This window comes from Poeciliopsis prolifica, unplaced genomic scaffold, assembly GCF_027474105.1.
Source record: "Poeciliopsis prolifica strain line A6 unplaced genomic scaffold, Auburn_PproV2 SCAFFOLD002, whole genome shotgun sequence".
Lineage (NCBI taxonomy): Eukaryota > Metazoa > Chordata > Actinopteri > Cyprinodontiformes > Poeciliidae > Poeciliopsis > Poeciliopsis prolifica.
Genome location: NW_026562377.1, coordinates 1,396,724 through 1,416,031, shown reverse-complemented (window position 1 = coordinate 1,416,031; position 19,308 = coordinate 1,396,724). Strand labels below are relative to the sequence as shown.

General features: G+C 40.6%; 2 protein-coding genes across 3 annotated transcripts; one reads left to right on the top strand and one right to left on the bottom strand.

Moving 5' to 3' along the window:
• Positions 1 to 224: 224 nt before the first annotated feature.
• Positions 225 to 7,433, top strand: serpinc1 (serpin peptidase inhibitor, clade C (antithrombin), member 1). The gene is made up of 8 exons (XM_055050812.1): positions 225 to 311; positions 1,295 to 1,649; positions 2,710 to 2,925; positions 4,792 to 4,929; positions 5,070 to 5,288; positions 6,098 to 6,272; positions 6,754 to 6,818; positions 6,926 to 7,433. The coding sequence occupies exons 2-8, from the start codon at positions 1,296 to 1,298 to the stop codon at positions 7,100 to 7,102; spliced, it is 1,344 nt and encodes a 447-aa protein (XP_054906787.1). The 5' UTR covers positions 225 to 311; position 1,295; the 3' UTR covers positions 7,103 to 7,433.
• Positions 5,259 to 18,553, bottom strand: zbtb37 (zinc finger and BTB domain containing 37). 2 transcript variants are annotated; one of them, XR_008607312.1, is made up of 5 exons: positions 18,189 to 18,553; positions 16,395 to 17,346; positions 16,035 to 16,134; positions 10,671 to 14,893; positions 5,259 to 5,340 (listed from the first exon to the last, which is right to left on the bottom strand). XR_008607312.1 is itself a non-coding variant. In XM_055050795.1 (4 exons), the coding sequence occupies exons 2-4, from the start codon at positions 17,336 to 17,338 to the stop codon at positions 14,372 to 14,374; spliced, it is 1,566 nt and encodes a 521-aa protein (XP_054906770.1). In that variant the 5' UTR covers positions 17,339 to 17,346; positions 18,189 to 18,553; the 3' UTR covers positions 7,987 to 14,371. The 2 variants fall into 2 exon arrangements, 1 of the variants encoding a protein (XP_054906770.1); XM_055050795.1 differs by lacking the exon at positions 5,259 to 5,340 and having other exon boundaries at positions 7,987 to 14,893.
• Between the last annotated feature and the right edge of the window lie 755 nt (positions 18,554 to 19,308).

The following is a 19,308-nucleotide window of genomic DNA, read 5'->3' as shown; positions in this document are numbered from 1 at the left end:
TACATATTTGACCTGAAAAATTCAATTTCACCTTTTTATTTATTTATTCAGACTTAAAGTCATCCCCAAAGCAGCGTTTGTTATTTTCTGCATTTAAATGTTAAAGCAGCTGAAGCAGTTTCAGTGCAGTTTGATACAGTTTGGTTCCTGCGTGGGGCTTTCGGTTCCGACCCGTTCAGGTATTGATCGGTTCCGGAGGGGTTCGTCGTTTCAAAGGTTGAAGTGGGTTTGCGGTTGCTCTGCAGGACAGTGACCTGTTTGCAGCTCAGACTGCTCTCTCCTCCTGGACTCGCTGCACCGAACCTGCTCAGGTAAATTCCTCATTTTTAGCAGAATGATTCTGGTTCTGATCCAATTCTGGATCATTTGTTTTGGGATTTTTTTTATGTTTTTCATGTTCAAAGTTACTTGAACTTCAGCACTTTGACCTCATTGATGTTTGATCTATAACTCCAATCTGTTGTTGTTTACCTCAAGTTTCTGATCAATAAGCGAAGGAAAATCTTCTTTTTGTGTCCGACTGAAATCCAAAAGATAAAAACTTTATTGCTCACTTTGTTAGAACAGCAACGCAGCCTGAACGTCTGAGAAACACCAAACGTCAGAAGGAGCAGCTGATATCCAAAGTCTCTATCGTCACTCTGCTGTGATTCAGCCGCATTGGAGGGGTTCCCACACTGGCCTAGCTAAAGGCTGGAATCAAGTCCAGGCTTTAACTAGGCCACTTCAAAACATTCATGTTTTTGTTTGTTTTGTTTCGGGGCTGAAAGTCATAAGTTTAAGGTCAATGTGGTTTTAGGTTGGTTGTTTCTGCAACTGTTAAATACATTGGCTCAAGGAAGTTGCTGTTTAGAGACAGTTGTCGTTTTATGGACAGTTGTTTTAGGAGCAGTTGCTGTTTCAGGGAAAGTTTCTGTTTTAGTTGCTGTGTTGTCCCTAAAATAGTTGCTGTGTTGCAGTGATAGAGACAATTGCTGTGTTAGGGACAGTTGCTGTTTTAGTTGCTGTTTAGAGGCAGTTGCTGTGTTAGAGGCAGTTGCTGCGATAGAGACAGTTGCTGTTTTAGTTGCTGTGTTAGGGACAGTTGCTGTTTAGAGACAGTTGCTGTGTTAGAGGCAGTTGCTGCGATAGAGACAGTTGCTGCGATAGAGACGGTTGCTGTGTTTTTCATGATTTAATTACATTTCCAGGTTGCATTTATTCTGGTTAACTTTGCTACAAAGTTTTGGCACCTTCATCGTTTCTGAAATCTCCTGGTTTCCTAAATTGGTTTGCTAATCTCTCCTCCATCCAGGATGAGGACAACTAGTTGCTGGTTGCTTCTGGCATTGTTGCCGTTGCTTTGCAGTGCGCAGATTCTGGAAATCTGTAGCGCCCGACCCAGAGACCTCGCCCTGGAGCCGCGCTGCGTCTACCGCAGCCCCGACCTGGACGAGGCCGGCGAACCGACCCCGGAGCCGCGGCCCGTCAACCCCAGGGTGTGGGAGCTGTCGAAGGCTAACGGCCGCTTCGCCCTGGCCCTGTACAAGCAGCTGGCCCTCAGCCGGACGCCAGACAGCAACATCTTCATGTCGCCCCTCAGCATCTCCACCGCCTTCGCCATGACCAAACTGGGAGCCTGCAACCAGACACTGGAGCAGATCATGAAGGTCGGAATCCCTCCAACATTAGCACACAGGTGGCTAGCGCTAACTGGACAGCGAGCTGCACTGACCTTGAAGCGCTACTCATAAACATTAGCTCTGCTAATGCTGAAGCACTAAGCCAACATGATATTTAGATTAAGCTAATGCTAAAGCACTAATCATGAGCTACACCAACATAGTTACAGAAGCAAGTGCTAAAAAGCTAATCATAAATAGTTCATAAACACACCAACTACACCAACACAATATTTAGCAGAAGCTAATAATGAACTCTAAAGCGTTACACCATCATTGTATCAATTGAAGCTAATGCTAAGCACTAATCATAACAGTTCTGATCATGCTAAAATTTTGCACCATCAGAAAATTTAGTAAAACTAATGCTAATGTATTAGTCATAAACATTAGCTTCACTAACATTAAGCATTATGGCAACATGGTATTTGTCAGAAGCTAATGCTGCAATACTAACCATAAACATTGGTCCTGCTAATGCTAAAGTGCGACATCCACAAGATATTTAGCAAGAGCTAATGCTAAAAAGCTAATCATAAACATTGGTTCTGCTAACACTAAATGGCGAAGTAGTGAGGAGAGGAAGCAGAACTACTTAAACACTTCAAAATAAAAGCATGTGTATAAAAGCCCAACTACTTAAATAATTTTAACAGCTAAAACCCAAAACTTCAACACGGATGTCAAACTTTACTCAGCAGAAAGTTTACAAAGCAGTCAGGAAAATTATCGCTTTAGAATTTAATTTGAAAAAATTACAACAAAATTAAGAAAGTGCTAAGCTAAAAAAAATAATAAATCCATTTCTTTTATTTAATTAAAACATTTTTTTATTGTATTGACCAGGTAAAAATTGGACAAAAATCACATTGAGAATATTTTTGTGGGTTTAATAAAACAAATCCTATTTTTAAGATTCAATGATTTTAAGCCCAAATTTTAAAACTAACATTTAAAGAAAAGTGAATAAAAATTTAGGTGACATTTGATTCTGCTCCACATCCAGTCAGTAGTTTACTCTGACCCGACCCGATGTTTGCATCTGCAGGTGTTTCAGTTTGACACCATCAAGGAGAAAACATCAGATATGATCCACTTCTTCTTCGCCAAACTGAACTGCCGACTGTACAGGAAGAAAGACAAAACGACGCTGCTGGTCTCCGCCAACCGCCTGTTCGGGGACAAGTCGCTCTACTTTAACGAGACGTACCAGAACATCAGCGAGACCGTGTACGGAGCCAAACTCATGCCTCTCAACTTCAAGGTGACGTCAGAAATTATCCAACCGTTTCAAAATGTCTCCAGATTAATAACTACTGGAAACCTTCACAGGCTGAAACAAAACATTTCCACTGGGCAGGAAGTTAATACTTTAATATTAAATATGTTTTTCTTTGTCTAATGTTCTTTGATTAACAAATTAATACTATTCTAAATTTTTAACGCAATTAATCACTTTTTAAACACAGGTTGCAGAGTCTAATAATTAATTGTTTTAATTGAAAACCATGTTAGACAAAACAAGCAACGTTTTCAATTCAAAAACCATTTCTGCTGCTAAATTATTGAATAAATAAACATCTATGATGCCATATGAAGGCCAATGTGGACGGAAAATCAAAAAAGGAGTAGATTTCTGGAAAAAAAAGACATTTTTTAGAAAAAACTTTTACATTTTCCGAGTTTCAAAAATCAAAAATGTTTGACTTTTCAAAATATTTTTTTTTTCAAAATATTAATCTCAAAACTTAACTTTAAATTTTAAAAAGTTGCCTGTATTTCTGTAATGGTTTTCAATTAAAATGCAATTAATTAATTAATTAATTAAGACCTTGCAGTTAACTTAATTAAAAATGTTAATTGAGTTTCACTTCTTGTTAAAAACAAAAAAAAAATAACAGCATTTTTGCTAAATTAGAGTAGACTATATTTATTTTTATAAATAATAAAATAAAATAAAATCGGCCTTCTATCACTGAAGAACATCTCCAGGATTAGAGGACTAATGTCTCAGCCAGATCTAGAGAAACTCATCCATGCGTTTATCTTTAGTCTCATTGATTTATTGTAACAGCGTCTTCACAGGCCTGTCCAACAAATCAATCAAACAGCTGCAGCTGATCCAGAATGCTGCTGCTCGCGTTCTCACTAGAACCAGGAAGATAGAGACATAACACCAGTTTTAAAGTCCCTCCACTGGCTCCCTGTAGCTCAAAGAATAGACTTAAAATACTGTTGTTAGTTTACAAATCACTGAACGGTTTAGCACCACAATACATCAAAGATCTGCTGTTGTTGGATCAACCTTCCAGACTCTCAGGTTCTGGTTCTGGTTCTGATCTGCATCCAGAACCAGAACCAAGAGAGGAGAAGCAGCTTTCAGCATCTATGCAACAAAACTGGAACAAACTTCCAGAAAACTGTAAAACAGCAGAAACCCTGACTTCCTTCAAATCTCAAGTAAAAACGCACCTGTTTAGAGTTGCATTTGAAATGTAACATGTATGGATTTGATTTTGTGGATATGTATGTAATAATTTTTTTTTTTTTCCTGTTGTGGGAAACCACGGCGAATACCCGTGGTTAAACGGACGGCGGAGTCCGGCGGTAACAGGCGCTCAAATTCCGTGTCAAAGGGAAGGGGGAAGAAAGGGAAAGAGGAGAGAAGGGGAAAAAGAAGGAAAAAGGGGAAGAAAAGGAAAAGGGAAAAAAAAAAACTTGGTATTTTATTCTATGTTGCATGCCTTTGTGTTTTGTGTTTATGATGTAAAGCACTTTGAAATGCCTTGCTGCTGAAATGTGCTATACAAATAAAATTTGATTGATTGATTGAAATGAATTACAATTATATAAAAGTGATTATTGTTCAATTATACTTAAAAATTATAATTTATTATCATAAAATTAGGAATAAATCATTTAATTTATAGTCACAATAAAATTATTTTTCTTAAATTCCTTTAATATTTTGAACTTTGTTTGTCCTGCCCTGTTGTAATTTTGCTGAGAATTTTACCCTCTATGCAGATGATGTTGGTTTGTGCTCCAAAAATCTTGATAGAGTTCATATAAGGAATCTGCTGGTTTTCAAGTCAAACTGGATCAGTACCAGTAACTCCTCTGTTGGCAGGCAAACCCGGAGGCGGCTCGAATCACCATCAACGACTGGATCTCCAACAAGACGGAGAACAGAATCCAGGACACGCTGCCGTCCGGCGCCTTGGACTCCAACACCGTTCTGGTTCTTGTCAACACCATCTACTTCAAGGTTGTTAAAGTCGTGAAGATAAAGCAATCTGGATAGGAATCTGTTTTAGGACATCAGAGACAAAAAGCAGGATATCATCTGCATACAAAGATAATCTGATGTTCCTGAACACTGAGCGACAGTTTTTGTTTCCCTTGCAGGGTTTGTGGAAAAACAAGTTTTCCAAAGACAGCCTGACAACGTCAGACTTCTTTGTGGATGAGAGTCGCAGCTGCGAGGTCCCCATGATGTACCAGGAGATCAAGTTCAACTACAAGGACCTGCGTGAGGAGAAGGTGCAGCTGCTGGAGATGCCGTACCGAGGAGACGACATCACCATGGTGATCATCCTGCCAAACAAAGGCCATCCGCTCAGTCAGGTAGACGACGTCACCTCCTCCACAAAGAGAAAACGATCTGGTAGCTTTGAGGCTGTAAATAAATTCAGAAGTATTGCAGAGAAATGAAAACATAAAAAACATTTGTTAGCCAGAAGCTACTGGAATTGAATTGAGGTGGAAGTTTAGAGCGAGGAAACAGGTGATGAGTTGAAGGTAGAGATTACCTGAGACATTTGGTGAAGCATTTCTGCCAACATTGGGGCAAAAAAAACAAACGAGTCAGACTTCTGAACATCGACATTAAAGCTGCAGTATGTAACTTTTATAATTTAACAGATATTTGTTAAATCTGTTTGTTATGAGACAAATAATCTGTGACAAGATCGATCTCCTCTACATCCTGCCTAAGCTGCTGTTTGAAGAAATTAACCAAAAACAACCAATCGGAGCCAACAGGAGGGCCTTAGTGCTGTCAATCATCCTCATGAACATGCTGCTAATTGTGCTTATATCACAGAAACAACCCACCGTTACAGGAAATCCATTTATCCATCATTGGTGGCTAAGCTAACTGGCATTAGCACTCATAATATACAAAGGGTGATTGGCAGCGCTAAGACCCGCCTCCTGGCTCTGATTGGTTGTTTTTAGTTAACTGGGAAACAATTTTTTTCACAGATGATTTGTGTTTATCAAACTGTCACAACAACAAACATGTAAACAAGGATTTTTTAAAATAAAAGTCACACACTGCAGCCACAAGCTGAACCTCCGACCAGGAGCGAAAATCAGTTCTTGTCGAAAGAATCGGATGAATGTCGGATTATTTAGTGAGTTTTTCCGTTCAGGTGGAGCAGAATCTGGACCAGAACAAGCTGAAGGTCTGGCTGGACCAGATGAGAGAAACCACCGTGTCCGTCTCCGTCCCGCGCTTCAGGGTGGAGGACAGCTTCAGCCTGAAGGACAAGCTGGAGCAGATGGGCCTGACTGACCTGTTCAGCCCAGACAGGGCCAGCCTGCCCGGTACCAGAACCAGAACCAGGAAGGCAACTAGAACCTGAACTAGAAACACAACTAGAACCAGAACCTGGAACAGAACCAGAACCTGGAACAGAACCAGAACCTGGGCCAGAACCAATCCCCATAGAAACCAAAGAAAGTTTCTTTTTAATTACTAGAATAATTTCATAGTATTAGCAGAATAAAAAATCAGTAATTTAATGATTTCCTGATTTATAACCGATACATTTATTCAGCATTTTATTTTTCAGAAATTTTGTTATATTTATTTATTACTTTATTCGGCTAACTTCATGACTTTAGTCTGGTATTTTTACAACTTTAAGCAGATTTCAGGTTAAAGTTGAATATTTCACACTGAAATGAAAAAAATCAGTGAAATTCAGTTCCAGTGCAACACATTTTTAGTCAAATGTGTTGCAGATTAAAACACATTAATTATTGATTATATTTATGAAACAATAATAATCAGGTGTTTTTTCAGGAATCCTGGAGGACGGCAGCGACTCCCTGTTTATCTCTGAAGCTTACCACAAAGCCTTCCTGGAGGTCAGGAACACAAAGTTCATGTTTTCTGTTTGTTTTCATTCAAACTGCTGCCAATTGGTCTAGTTAAAGTTTAATCTGATCTGTGTGGGCTTGTTTTTGGTTTCTAGGTGAACGAGGAGGGAAGCGAAGCCGCCGCCTCCACCGCCGTGGTCGCCGTCGGACGCTCCCTGAACCTGGACCGGGAGTTTTTTCTGGCCGATCATCCGTTCCTGGTGATCATCAGAGAGTCGACGCTGAACACGCTGCTGTTCGTCGGCCGCGTGGCCGACCCCTGCCAGCAATGACGCCCGCCGATAAAACAACGCCGCCGCGTAGAAATCATCCAGAGGTCAGGAGGGTTTCTGGATTCGATGGCACCAGAAACAAACATAATGCAGCTGCAGAAGATCTCAAATAAAACATTCACATATTAAACTTACTTTGAATACCTAATGTTGATTTTCAACTAGACTTGGACTAGGCCACTTTAATGGTTTGATTCCAGCTCCTCTGTCCCTGTAAATGTAAAATCCTTCTTTGTTTGGATCCAATAAACTGAAGTTTCTGACAGTTTAATAAAAAATACACAGAATAAAAAAATAATTGAAAAAATAAAAACGGTTCTGAATTTCTGGCCCAACGTCTGCGATAGTTTATTATTTACTTAATATTTCCAGAATGGATTTAAACTCTAATTTTCTGGTATTAAATTCAGAAATACTTTATACCCAAAGCAAATTAAATGTTTTAAATATTTCATACTTCATTCTCCTAATACTACAGCTTTATTCTGAATATATTCTTTACTTTAGCATTATTATGACTATTCTCATATTTTTATGACTATTCTTGCATTGCTTTATTCTTGTAGTATTGTGACTTTATTCTGTTAATATTACTTCACTCTCTTAACTCTGACGACTTTTCCTTGTAATCTTTCTTTATTCTTAAATCTTCTTTACGACTTTTCTTCTGGTTTAATTAGTCATTTATTTGCCGTGACTCGTCTCATCCAAGAATCTGAAACATGTCGATGGAAATGGTGATGCTGTGGTCAGGAAGGATCTCCAGCAGCAGTCAGTACTCCAGCCACTGAGTAGGCCTCTGACTTAAGGCAACTGTTTCAGCCTTCAGACCGTCATAATATGGTAACAGTTCAAATATGAAGAAAGGAAAAGGAGAGTCACTGCAGCTTTACACTTAAAGTGCTTTATTTCCTCTGGAGGAGAAACAACCTGTGAGTGATCTAGTGGTCATCGTGAAAGAAGCTTCTTCACATTTTTTTTTTTTTACTTAAACTAATCGACCTTTGGCCTTCACACACAACCCCCCTCCCACCCCTATTTCCAACATGATTTAGCAATAGACACATGCAACATAAGAGCTTCACATAAAACCTTTCAGGTTCATCTATTAAGAGCTCGTCAGGTACCTCCTTAAAAACAAACAAAAAGTACAATATTAAAAGTTCATTCACTAAATTTCATTTTCTGCTTCAATATATTAGGATATACTTTGAGGAATCAACAGTAAGGAGTAATCTCATTAAGTGATTATGTTTAAATGATTTGATTTATAATTAGGCATATTGTGGTCAAAGTTACTGTATATTATTTATACTAAACATTAAATTCACACAGTAAAAAATATTAAAAAGCAAGTAGTTTCAGACTTGAGCTAAAGAAACAAGAAAACAAAGTTTGGCATGTTGTAGAAAAGCAGAGTTACCAAAAAAAAACAAGATGGAGTCCGGGTGATGATGTGGCTGATGAGGTTTGGCTGTTTTTCACAGTTTGAATATGAAAATATTTAGAGAGTAAAAAACAAAACTCAGAGGGAAACGTCGGATTTTACGAAGATCGGAGGCAGGAAGATCGTCACTTCGCAATGACTCATTAAAATTTACCAGTCGTTTGTTTGGGATTTATTTTGGTAGGAAATGATAAAAATGAAGAGAAGAAAAAAATTCACAGCAAAAAACGAAAACGTGGATCCGACTTTTCCCTCCGGATTCCTTTAACAGAACCAGAACCAATCTGGTTCGCTTCCGACTAACTGGCTTAAAACGACGTGTGGATAAATGAAGAGACCTCAGCCAAACCAAAAACAACTAAAACGGAAAAATTAAAAGGCTTATCGTGGCATTTTTTAAAACTGCACCTTTAAAATAAGTCAAGACTTTATGTGAAAACAAATCCTAAACTTAAACGTTTGTTCCTGAAGTTTCAGGAAGTCAAACTGGATTAACGTCTTTGTGTTGCTCGCTGGGCAACATTTACTTTCTATATATGGTATTTTAAAATATAATTTAAAAACACAAGATGTCTGAGCCACAATTAATACAACTTCATTTTACAGGAAATCAACAACTAATAAAGCTTTAAATAAACATTTCTCCAAATTTAAAGTCTTCACATCCATCATCTTTAGTTCGCTAGAAGCTAACAAGCTAACAATGGGTTAGCATCTCAACCATTTGGATGACAAGTAAATGAGGTATTTGGTTACAGGGATATTATATTAATGATACTTATAACACGGGAGGGTTTAATTGAAGGATTGAAAATATTACAAAAAAAACTAAATCTTACAAAGAAAGGCTTGAACTTACTGTAGCATTATTTTATTCCTTTTTCTTTTCATAGTTTTAATAACTAGTTATGATTAATAAATATTTGTACATCTTTATTTTTTACATATGTATATATAATTTAATAATCCATTTGTGTTGCAGTTTCAAGTTTTAAATCATGAGATCAGTCTAAGAATACAACATGAAAATCAGCAGCCGGTCGGAACCGGTTCTGACCGGTTCAGGCCGGTTCTGGTTTGTCTTATAGCATCTGCATTTGTTTCTTTTTTTAAAGCAAGGTAATTGTATATTTAAAATCTATATTTTACACAAAAAGGTAACTATAAGAGTCTAAAACTTACCAAGGCAAATGTATATATATATATATATTTTAGATTTCTTATTACTATCATCTGCTTTGCCTTGAACAAATATCTAGAAAGGTTTTACCACTAATCAGAAATTAGACTGGCTCACTGATTGGCTTGAATTGGCTTCAAAGTATTAAAAATCTGAAGCTTTTAGATTTGCAGTTACCTTAATACGTTATGCTAATTGTTGCCATATTTTCAAATTTTACAAAGGAACAAAACACCTTTGAAATAGAATTTTGGTAAATTTCACTTTGCTTAAGTCTAATTTTGGACAATAATGTTAGCTAGTCATAAGCATTTTGGCGGCTTCTGAATATGAAGTTTCCTCCAAATGTGACCAGATTAGATTCATGTTTGTTTTTTATGATGCTTGGAGGAAAGGAAAAGTAAAAACCAGAAGCAGTTAATCAGATTGTGCTTTTTTACAGAGATTAGAAGCACTTTCTTTGATGCACATCATAAAGATGAATGAACTGTTGGATTTAATGTATAAAAATGCTCAGTTTCATTTACAAAATCTCTTTTAAATGACACATCCAGCTCCAACTGGTCACTGAAATTGTAATGGTAGCAATATTACACAATAAAGTGTCTTCATTTGTAAAAAACACAAAGTCGAAATCTATTAAAATCACTAAATTTCCATTAAAGTCTGTATTAACTGTGGCTGCAGTACACCTCCAGAGGTCCTGTGGTTTCAGTATATTTGCTCATATTGCCCAGCCCTGTTTTTGTATTTTCTGTAATCCAGTTGTTCCTCACAAAAGTACTATTTGATATTTTTTACCTGCTGCTATTGTGTACATGAATATTTTATTTCTGCGGTGTGCAAACTGCACTGAGGTTTAACCGTTAATGCTCTGCTACAAAGGGAAAACACCAACAGAAAACGTCCATTTGAGAGACTAAAGTAGGAAGTCTTTATACCTGATAGATCCTGGTTAGGCCTGAATGTGAGCGTGGCGGCGGCGGCTCTGGTTGTGAGATCCGAGAGGAAAATCTCGAGTCGCTCAGTGTGAGGACGGAGCCGCTGGCTTCACTTGCATAAAAAACGTTTTTTACTGTCCACTGAGAATCAGATTCACAGTTCTGTAGAAAACAGTAACAGCGGATCCATGTGCTACCTCCCACACGCAGCGATTAAACTCATTTACATTTAGAAGCAAAAAACAAAAACATCTTAGTAGTTTAAATACATCTGTCTGATAATATCTGTAGATTTGTTATTGTTCTGTTTTTAAAAAAACTTTTTCTACCACGACTCTTAGTTGCCGTTAAGTGCGGAAGTTTGGGTGTTTCGGAGAACCAAAATGGCCGCTGTCCTTTGGTTGCCAGTTGCTCTGACATGCAACGTCTGGAGGTTTAAAACGTCCGGGTTTTTACATCCATCTGGTCTGACCTGGTAGAGCTCTGTCTATTCGTTTTACTCTCAGATCTTCAGCCGTTAATGACGCAGTACGTCTAATGCACTGTGGATAAAACCACGTTTAATTAGCATCAGCTAAAAAATCACTCAGGTTGGCTGAGCTTCACCTGAAAACAATAATCCTGCTTCCAAGCTTTGACTGGAGTTATGTCTGAAATCTATTTAAAATCGGGCTTATAAACGTTCAACAATGAGTCGTTTTCCACTGTTTTTCCTAGCGCTGGCTAGCTGACGTAGCGAGGTAACGGCTAGCTTCCAGTTTCTTTGCTCTCCTTTAAACTTGTTTGTTTTTCTTGTTCATTTTGGGGTTTTTTTCTGATACGTTTCATTTTTCTTGGTTGCAAGTGAAATATCCACAAATAGTTACATTTTGAAGGCAAAAATAGCATCAGCTAATTATATTAGCTCGAGCTAACTATGTTAGCTAAATTAGCAACAGAAGCTCAACAAAACAGAGAAGCTCTTTGAACCAGCAAAATACAAAATGTAAAGTGTTTTTTTGAGTCACAGACTTTTAACACTCCAATTAATATCTTACATAATTCCCCAAAACTGATTTTAAGTTATTTTTAATATTTTTATTCCACTAACTTGTTCTAAAGAAGTTGGCCAGGAAACAGAATAATGTTGGATTGAAATCATTCTACAGTTTACTGATCAAATTAAGCTGTTTAATACTCATTAATTGCTTTTATTGAGACAATTTGTGATAAAAATTTGATTTTTTTTTTAATCCAACTGGATTTTCAGGACTAAATTCTTTCTTTTTTAGGCCCAGATAAGTTGTATTTTGTAAAATGGATCAATTTAGAAAACTACTTTAAATATATGGCCAACTTATGCGTAATAGATAGCTTGTTGATTTATAACAGTATTATTAAATAAGCCGTTTTAATTAATTGTTATGGTAAAATTAACTTACACAGTCAGTGATATTTTAGGTTGAGTGCAGAAGATTTAATGCGTCATTAATTGATAGATTTCTGATCATTTCCTCCTCTAAATAATAAACTGTCAGAAGTACAGAGGTGAACAGTAATGATAGAGAAACAAAGACCTGTTTATAAAATCGATCTGAAGTCTGTCGGACCAGAGCGCCCCCCGGTGGTGGTGCTGAGTGAGCAGCAGCCGTATTGCGTAGTGATGAGAGGTAATTATCGAGCTGTGTAGCTTATCTGAGACTGTTTCTGTCCTACTGTCCCGCTGCTCCGTGGTTCAGTCTGAATCTATGACAAACTTGGAAGGTTTCACCGCCACAGTTAGCAAACATCAACATGATCCGGTTAAATATTTCACAGCCAATTGAACTAATAAACCAGCGACTGGAGTTTCTCTGCGGCTGATGGCTTCAAATATCACACAATATAATCATATTATATATAGAAATCATAAAAATCATGTCGATCAGAAGCTGACGGTCCAGAGTTCGGATCCCTCTGCTCTGATTTCTGCCCAGCAACTAATTAATAGACCTAAAAGAAAAAACTACATAAAAAAACTCTACATACAAACAAAAGCTAACTCCCTTTTGTTTGTATGATCGCTAAGATAACTCAGTTTTTTTTCCAGAGATGCTTTTATTCTGCTCGACGGCAATTTTACAGACTTTTTGCACATTTGAATTATAGTTACTAATATATTATTTATTTAGTACAATTATTCTTTAATGATAATTATAAACAATAGCTATTGTAATTTTAAAATAATATATCTTTCAGAAGAGAAACTGATGTTTTTGTTCATAAATTTTGGTTGATATTGAATTAGTTTAGCCAATAACCGGTATTATACATTTTCTCAAATGCTAACGTCCGCTAACTCGCTAAGAACCGCTAAGAATCCTTAGCTTAGCTTTTTAGCTAACTTTCAGTAGTTTAGCCCACTTAGCTTTGCCTAAATGAATAATTCTGGATCCATTTTAAAGCGCCAATTTTATTGGTTGTTTTGAGAACTTTTAGTTTTTATTATGAAATACTTTGATGTTTAGCTTCATGCTTTTATTTTGAAGTGGATTAAGATAATTTATGCAACTGTTTCACTTCCTTCACTCCCTCAATAACTTGTAGCAAGATACATAAAGAAACATAATAAGATGGACAGGAAAAGATATAAACATAATATATATTCTAAATATATTATAGCGCTTTTGGTTTAGCGTAACTAGCCTTTTGTTAGCATAGCTAACTCCCTCAAGAACCAAGCAGCAACAAGATGGAAATAAACATCGTGTCTTTATATCGCCTCAGTTTCACTTATCGGATAAAATATCGGCGGCTGCTGATGTCGGGTATCCCTAGTTTTTCTGTCTTATTGTCACTGATGTAGCATTTAAACCCACAAATTCAGCATCAATAGACCTGAAAGATTTCTTTTCATCACAAATATTGATTATCAATGATGAAGATTTAAACAGTAAATCCGAAAGTCAAAATAATCTAAACTGGGATATTTGAAGCCACCATCCTGTAAGCAACAAAACGAAATGGATAAAACTGTAAACGGAGCAAAATGTTTTCAGGACTGAGAAGTTAGAGCTGCAGTTTTTTTGTTTGTAGTGTAAAAAATGAAATGTGACAACGTCAGAAACTCCAGTGGCGCTGAGATGAAACCGTCATCGCTGTGGCACTTAGAGCGCAATGATTATTATTATTATTAACCTGACTGCTCCGGATTGTCTCAAGGCAAATAAAAAGGATTTGAACCGTAAAACTGGCACTGAGTATCTTGGCAAAGCCCTCCTTCTCCCCCAGTTTCCCCAGACGGTCGGGATTAGAGGTGCACCGATAAATCGGCCCGATTTCCTCCAAAAAGGTCTAAAAATCAACTTCTGTCCTCTTCTACTCCGATGTGCGAGAGGTTTGACCCACTGGTGCTAACTCTGCAATATTTAGCAAAATTCAGTCGTAAAAATCAGAACCGGTCGTAATTGGTAATCGGTGCACCGCTACTTGTGATGCTGCGTTGTGAACCCGGATATCCAGAAAGTAGAAACCTGCAAAATAAAGTTGACGGCGGCGCCGCTGAGCGTTGTGTGTGTGTGAGGTTGTAGGAGTGTGTGGCGATTCTTCATCTTTAGCTTAATCTGTTCTGTCTGGTTAGTGAAGGTAGATGCGGTTTAAAGCGGTAAGAATCTCATTTCGGACTCTGAGGTGTGCGTTGCCTTCAGACGGGACCGGCGGCGTTCGCCTCGTTTCCGCCCGGGTCAGTCGGGCCCCGTGGTGGAAACCGAGGTCTGAGGGCCGTCTGCGTAATGGCCGCTGTTGCTGCCGCCGCCGGCCTCGGGTTCCTCCTGGCTGGGCGAGGCCTCGTCGCTCGGGCCGCCGCCGCGGGACGGGACGGAGGCGGTGGTGGTCTCGGGCGAGGCGCTGTGGGCCTCCTGCGGCGCGCAGCCCGGGTGGTTCTTGCGGAAGTGTTGGTTGAGGATGGCCTGGAAGGGGAAGCTCTTCCCGCAGACGTGGCAGTGGAAGGGCTTGTTGCCGGTGTGCTTGCGGATGTGGTACTCCAGCTGGTCCTTGCGGGTGTACTTCTTCCCACAGATGCGGCAGACGAACGGCGTGATGCCCATGTGCAGCCGCATGTGGCGGTCCAGGCTTCCCTTCTGGTTGAAGGACTTGCAGCAGTAGATGCAGGTGAGCCGCGGGTTGTAGCGGAACCAGCGGTCGCCCACCTGCTCCCTCAGGTAATCCTCGTAGCCGCCCATGTCGAACGCCGCGTGCTCCTCGCCCTGACGGACACACGGACAAATCAGACTCACAAGAGACCAACAAAAACAGGATCAGGAGCTAAAATAAACTAAACGAGGTCATTTAGGTTCAACCAGAGCAAAAACCCCTAAAACTGCAACAGGATTTACTCAAGTAAAAGTAAAAAGTATCGGTACAAGAAAAGACTTTAGAGCGAAAAAGTGTTTGATAAAAAGTTTATTCAGATACCAAGTGACTGATCAAATCATTTAAAAACTACATCATCAGACGGACCAAAATATAATGTTAAGAGGAATTTTTGGTATTGTAAGGCTCAAAATTACAATAATTCATAAAAGTACAAAATGAAATCAAGAAAAATAAATTTTTCCAAATGTTTGAATCAACCAATAAGAAACGTTAAGAGAAACTGCAGGCGTGAGTCTCATTCTGGTTAAAACAGGTTTGATTTTCATTTAGTGGGAAGAAAATCCAGAAATTTTAACCATGAAAAAGAACAACACAGTAATAATATTATTAAAATGTGACAGTTACGACCCGACTCTGCATGTAAGAAAGTTTAAATGTTTTGGACAAAACGTGTTGAGAAGCTCCGTCAGGAATCTGGTGGTTTTATTTGGGAGATTTTGTTATTTTTGGCTCAAAGCTTTAAAAGTTTATTAATAAATATATATTATTTTACATATTTATTTAAATTATCCCCATGCCATGACATTATGTTATGAGACAGATAATCTATGAACAGATCAATACAATCCGTGAGCTGCAGTCTGAAGAAATGCACCAAAAACAACAAATCAGAGCCAGAAGGCGGGGCTTAGCGCTGCCAATCAACCGTGTGTATGTGATGTTAAATGTGCTAATCACTACAACAAAACTGTTTATCCACCATTAACAGTGGCTATGCTAACTAGCCTTAGCAGCTATCACTGGCTATGCTAGATGCAGTGTAGCAAAGAGAAGGAAGAAGTGATTGACAGCACTAAGACCCGCCTCCTGGTTCTGATTGGCCATTTCTAGAAGACAGAGGAGATCAATCTTTTCAGTTTCAATAACAACATTTTTTTAATAAATCAAGTTTTCAGACTGCGGTAGATCTGGGTCGGTTCTGGCGGGAAAGCGCCTGGTGTCGCCTGATGTTCCAGATGTTCGGGTTCTTACCTGAGAGCTCGGCTGCCGCAGTTCGTCGGCTCGACTCGGAGACTCGCTCTTCGCTCTCTGGCGCTCGGTGAGGACGACCACGCTGCCGGTGGGACTGAACCTGGACGATCACCGTTAATCCATTACTGATCAACTAATTTAGGAATTGATTATTTATCATGATAAATAACATCTGATAAGTAATTTAACTCTTTGTTTATTTGTATTTATTCTATAAAAGATCTGCAGAGTGGCAATTATTTTAGAAGATTAATCGCCAGAATAATCGATTTTTTAGAAACTGTGTTAGTATGTAATTTATTTATTGTGAAACATGAGAACCATCTTAAAACAACATTAATTAGTGTGGTTCAGACTCACCGGTCCGTTTCGCTGAAGCTGGAGGACGCCTGTCCGCTGCGGGTTCCCAGCCCGCCCAGCGGCGCCGTCATCAGCGTGCTGCGGCCCGACGTGTCGATCATCACCGTGGCTCCGCCCTCCTCTGCGGCCGCCGCCTCCTCCTGGTTCCCTCCGGCTCCGATCCAGTCCTCCATGCGCTCCGTTTTGATCCTGATGCGGTCCACGCCGCCGCCGCCCTCCTCGGCGCTGTCGGTCCTCTCCGGCTCGCTGCCCGTCTCCATGTACCACTGGCCGGCCCGGTTAATGCGGAGAATGGGCTCCTTGCTGGTTCTGCTGCTGGTGGCGCCGGGTCCCGCCAGCCCGCTGTGCTCCACAGTCGGCGGCGGGCTGAGTGGCTCCTCCGCCGGGCTGATGACCTCACACGCCTCCGTGCCGCCCCTGGCGCCCAGCAGCCTCAGCCCGCCGTGATGGCCGCCGCCGCCGCGCACCATGGCCTCCACGGTCCTGCCGGGCCGGGCCGCCCGCGGCGGCGCGCCGTCGTCGTCGTCACGCGTCGCCTCGTCCACGTCGGCCAGGCTGATCTTCAGGTGGATGCCCTCCAGGATCTGGGTGCAGCGGTCGATGATGTGCTGCATCTGCAGGAAGCTGGCGGCGGTCAGGTAGCTGATGATGTCAGCCAGCTGCAGGCAGAGGCGGCCCGTGTAGCAGAAGGTCAGCAGCTGCTCGAACACGGACGGGTTGCGGATGACCGTCAGCGACACGGTGCTCATCTGGCTCAGCGACATGTGGTCGCGGAAGTACGGCGAGCTGGCGGCGAGGACCACCTTGTGCGCGCGGAAGCTCTGGCCCTGGACGTTGACCACGATGTCGCACAGGCGGCCCTGGACGCGCAGCTGGTTCAGGTGAGACAGGACGGAGTTGCTGAAGTCAGGGATGTCCAGCTGGATGCTGCCGGAGCGCTCCATGCCGCCACCTGGAGGAGGACAGAGGAAAACATCGTCCCGATTAAACCGGAGCCATCAAAAAGCAACAACAGGGGCATTCTGGGTAAATCAAGCGTGCTAGCCTAGCTCTAGCAGGATGAATCCTTCATGATCTTTAACCTTGAAGAGAAATCCTCCAAACACTAAAACCTGACACCACTCCATTTCACAAAACAGGAAGCTGTTTCTGTCGTTTTCTTCACTGGTTCTTGGTGTAGCGCCCCCACAGGCCAGGAGGGGAACAGGTCACTCAAAGGATTTGGTTCTTTTCACAGTGAAGTGGGAATTTGGGTTTGGTGGCGATTCACAAAAATCCTGGTTTGGTACTTTGGTTCTTAAGGTGAATTACACTTTAACCAAGAAAAACAACGACTTATAAAGTCAACAGGGAAGACAACAACATATAAATGTCTGAAATACTCATTTCTAATTGAATAGATTCATCCTGATGAGGACGGATATAAAGTTTTCAGACCTAGAAACCGAAGCACCAGTGGCAGCATCATGCTGTGGGCTCGATTCACAGCCAGAACAATCAGGAAAAAACATCTTCCTCTAATTTCACCTCCGATCATCAACTTTACTGACATTTAACCAAATATGAGTCAGTTTGATGTTTGTGAGCAGTTTCATTAAATCCTGCAGTTCAGGAGGAGAAAAGTTTAAATAAAGCATTAAAGCCTCATTTTGACTGGACGGAACTTCTGGTCCGAACTGGTCCAAACTGCTCCTGCATTACTCAGACGGACCGCTTGGATTCGCTCTAACATGACACCGAACCAGAACCAGCGGTTCTCCCGGCTGCGCCCAGGTGTGCAGGGAGGGGTCTCACCTGAATGCGGGCTTCAGTTCGGTTCTGGTTTCAGATGCGGTCCACTCTTTAGTCCCGCGGGTTTCTCTGCATCGCCGGCAGGCAGGACGGTGGATGACAGGAACTCTCCTCGGCTCGGTTCGGTTCGGTTCGGTCCGGCCCGGCGGGGCTGCAGCTCCACCCGCCCGCTGCTCCAGGCTGGTCGCGTCGCGTTCAGGGCCGGGGTTCGGCAGCTGGGCTCGGCCTGCGCTCCGACAGCAGCCGCTCCGCCGACATTCCTCTGGAGGTCCGGTTCGGTTCAGGGTCGGTTCTGTTCGGGGCTGCAGCGGCGGCTTCTCATCTTCCTTTTTCAGCTGAGAAGGGCCGAAGCTGCAGGAAGGAAGGAGAGGAGGAAGAAAACGCGCTAGGAATTGTGGGAAATGTAGTTTAGTGATTCGTCTTCGCCGAATCCGTTCGGTTTCAGTAAACTACATTTCCCAGCATGCCTCTGTCTGCGGAGAGGTCATGGTGGCACTTTAAGAGTTTGGCAGAGCACTAATGTTGAAATAATACTTTTAAGTACAAGCTCTGATTTCATAACGTAAAAACTGTAAAAGTCGTTTTAAATATTTAGTTTTTTTGTGTTTTGTTGTTATAAATGAGGAGGATGAGGATCTTGGCCCAGTTTAAACTAGCGGATCCTTTATGAAGTTTATTTTATTGAGACAACATCAATATAAATGTAATATGTGAAATATGATACCAGGACATGGAAGAGGATGAAATCCACTGATAAAAACTTTAATCTCTATTAGAGCAATTCTCACAAAATCTCAGAAATTTTCTATTAAAAAAAAACTTTGGAATTTTTGAGTTTCAAAAGATGAACAACACAAAAAACTCAAATTTGACATGAATTTCACACATTTTCTCTAAAATTCCTGAATTTTTCTTTAGCCAGGCTGTAAACAGAAGCCGTCTGAACGCATGTGCATTAAATTAATGATTTGCTTCAAGCGTTTTTTGCAATGAATCCTCACATTTCCAACCTTATGATATATTTAAAACAACTTAATTTGATCAAATGCAGTTTCGAGAAAAAAAGGCCTGAAAAAGAGGCTTTGCTTTCGGGACGAAATGTGAAAAGAGTCCATAAAATCGT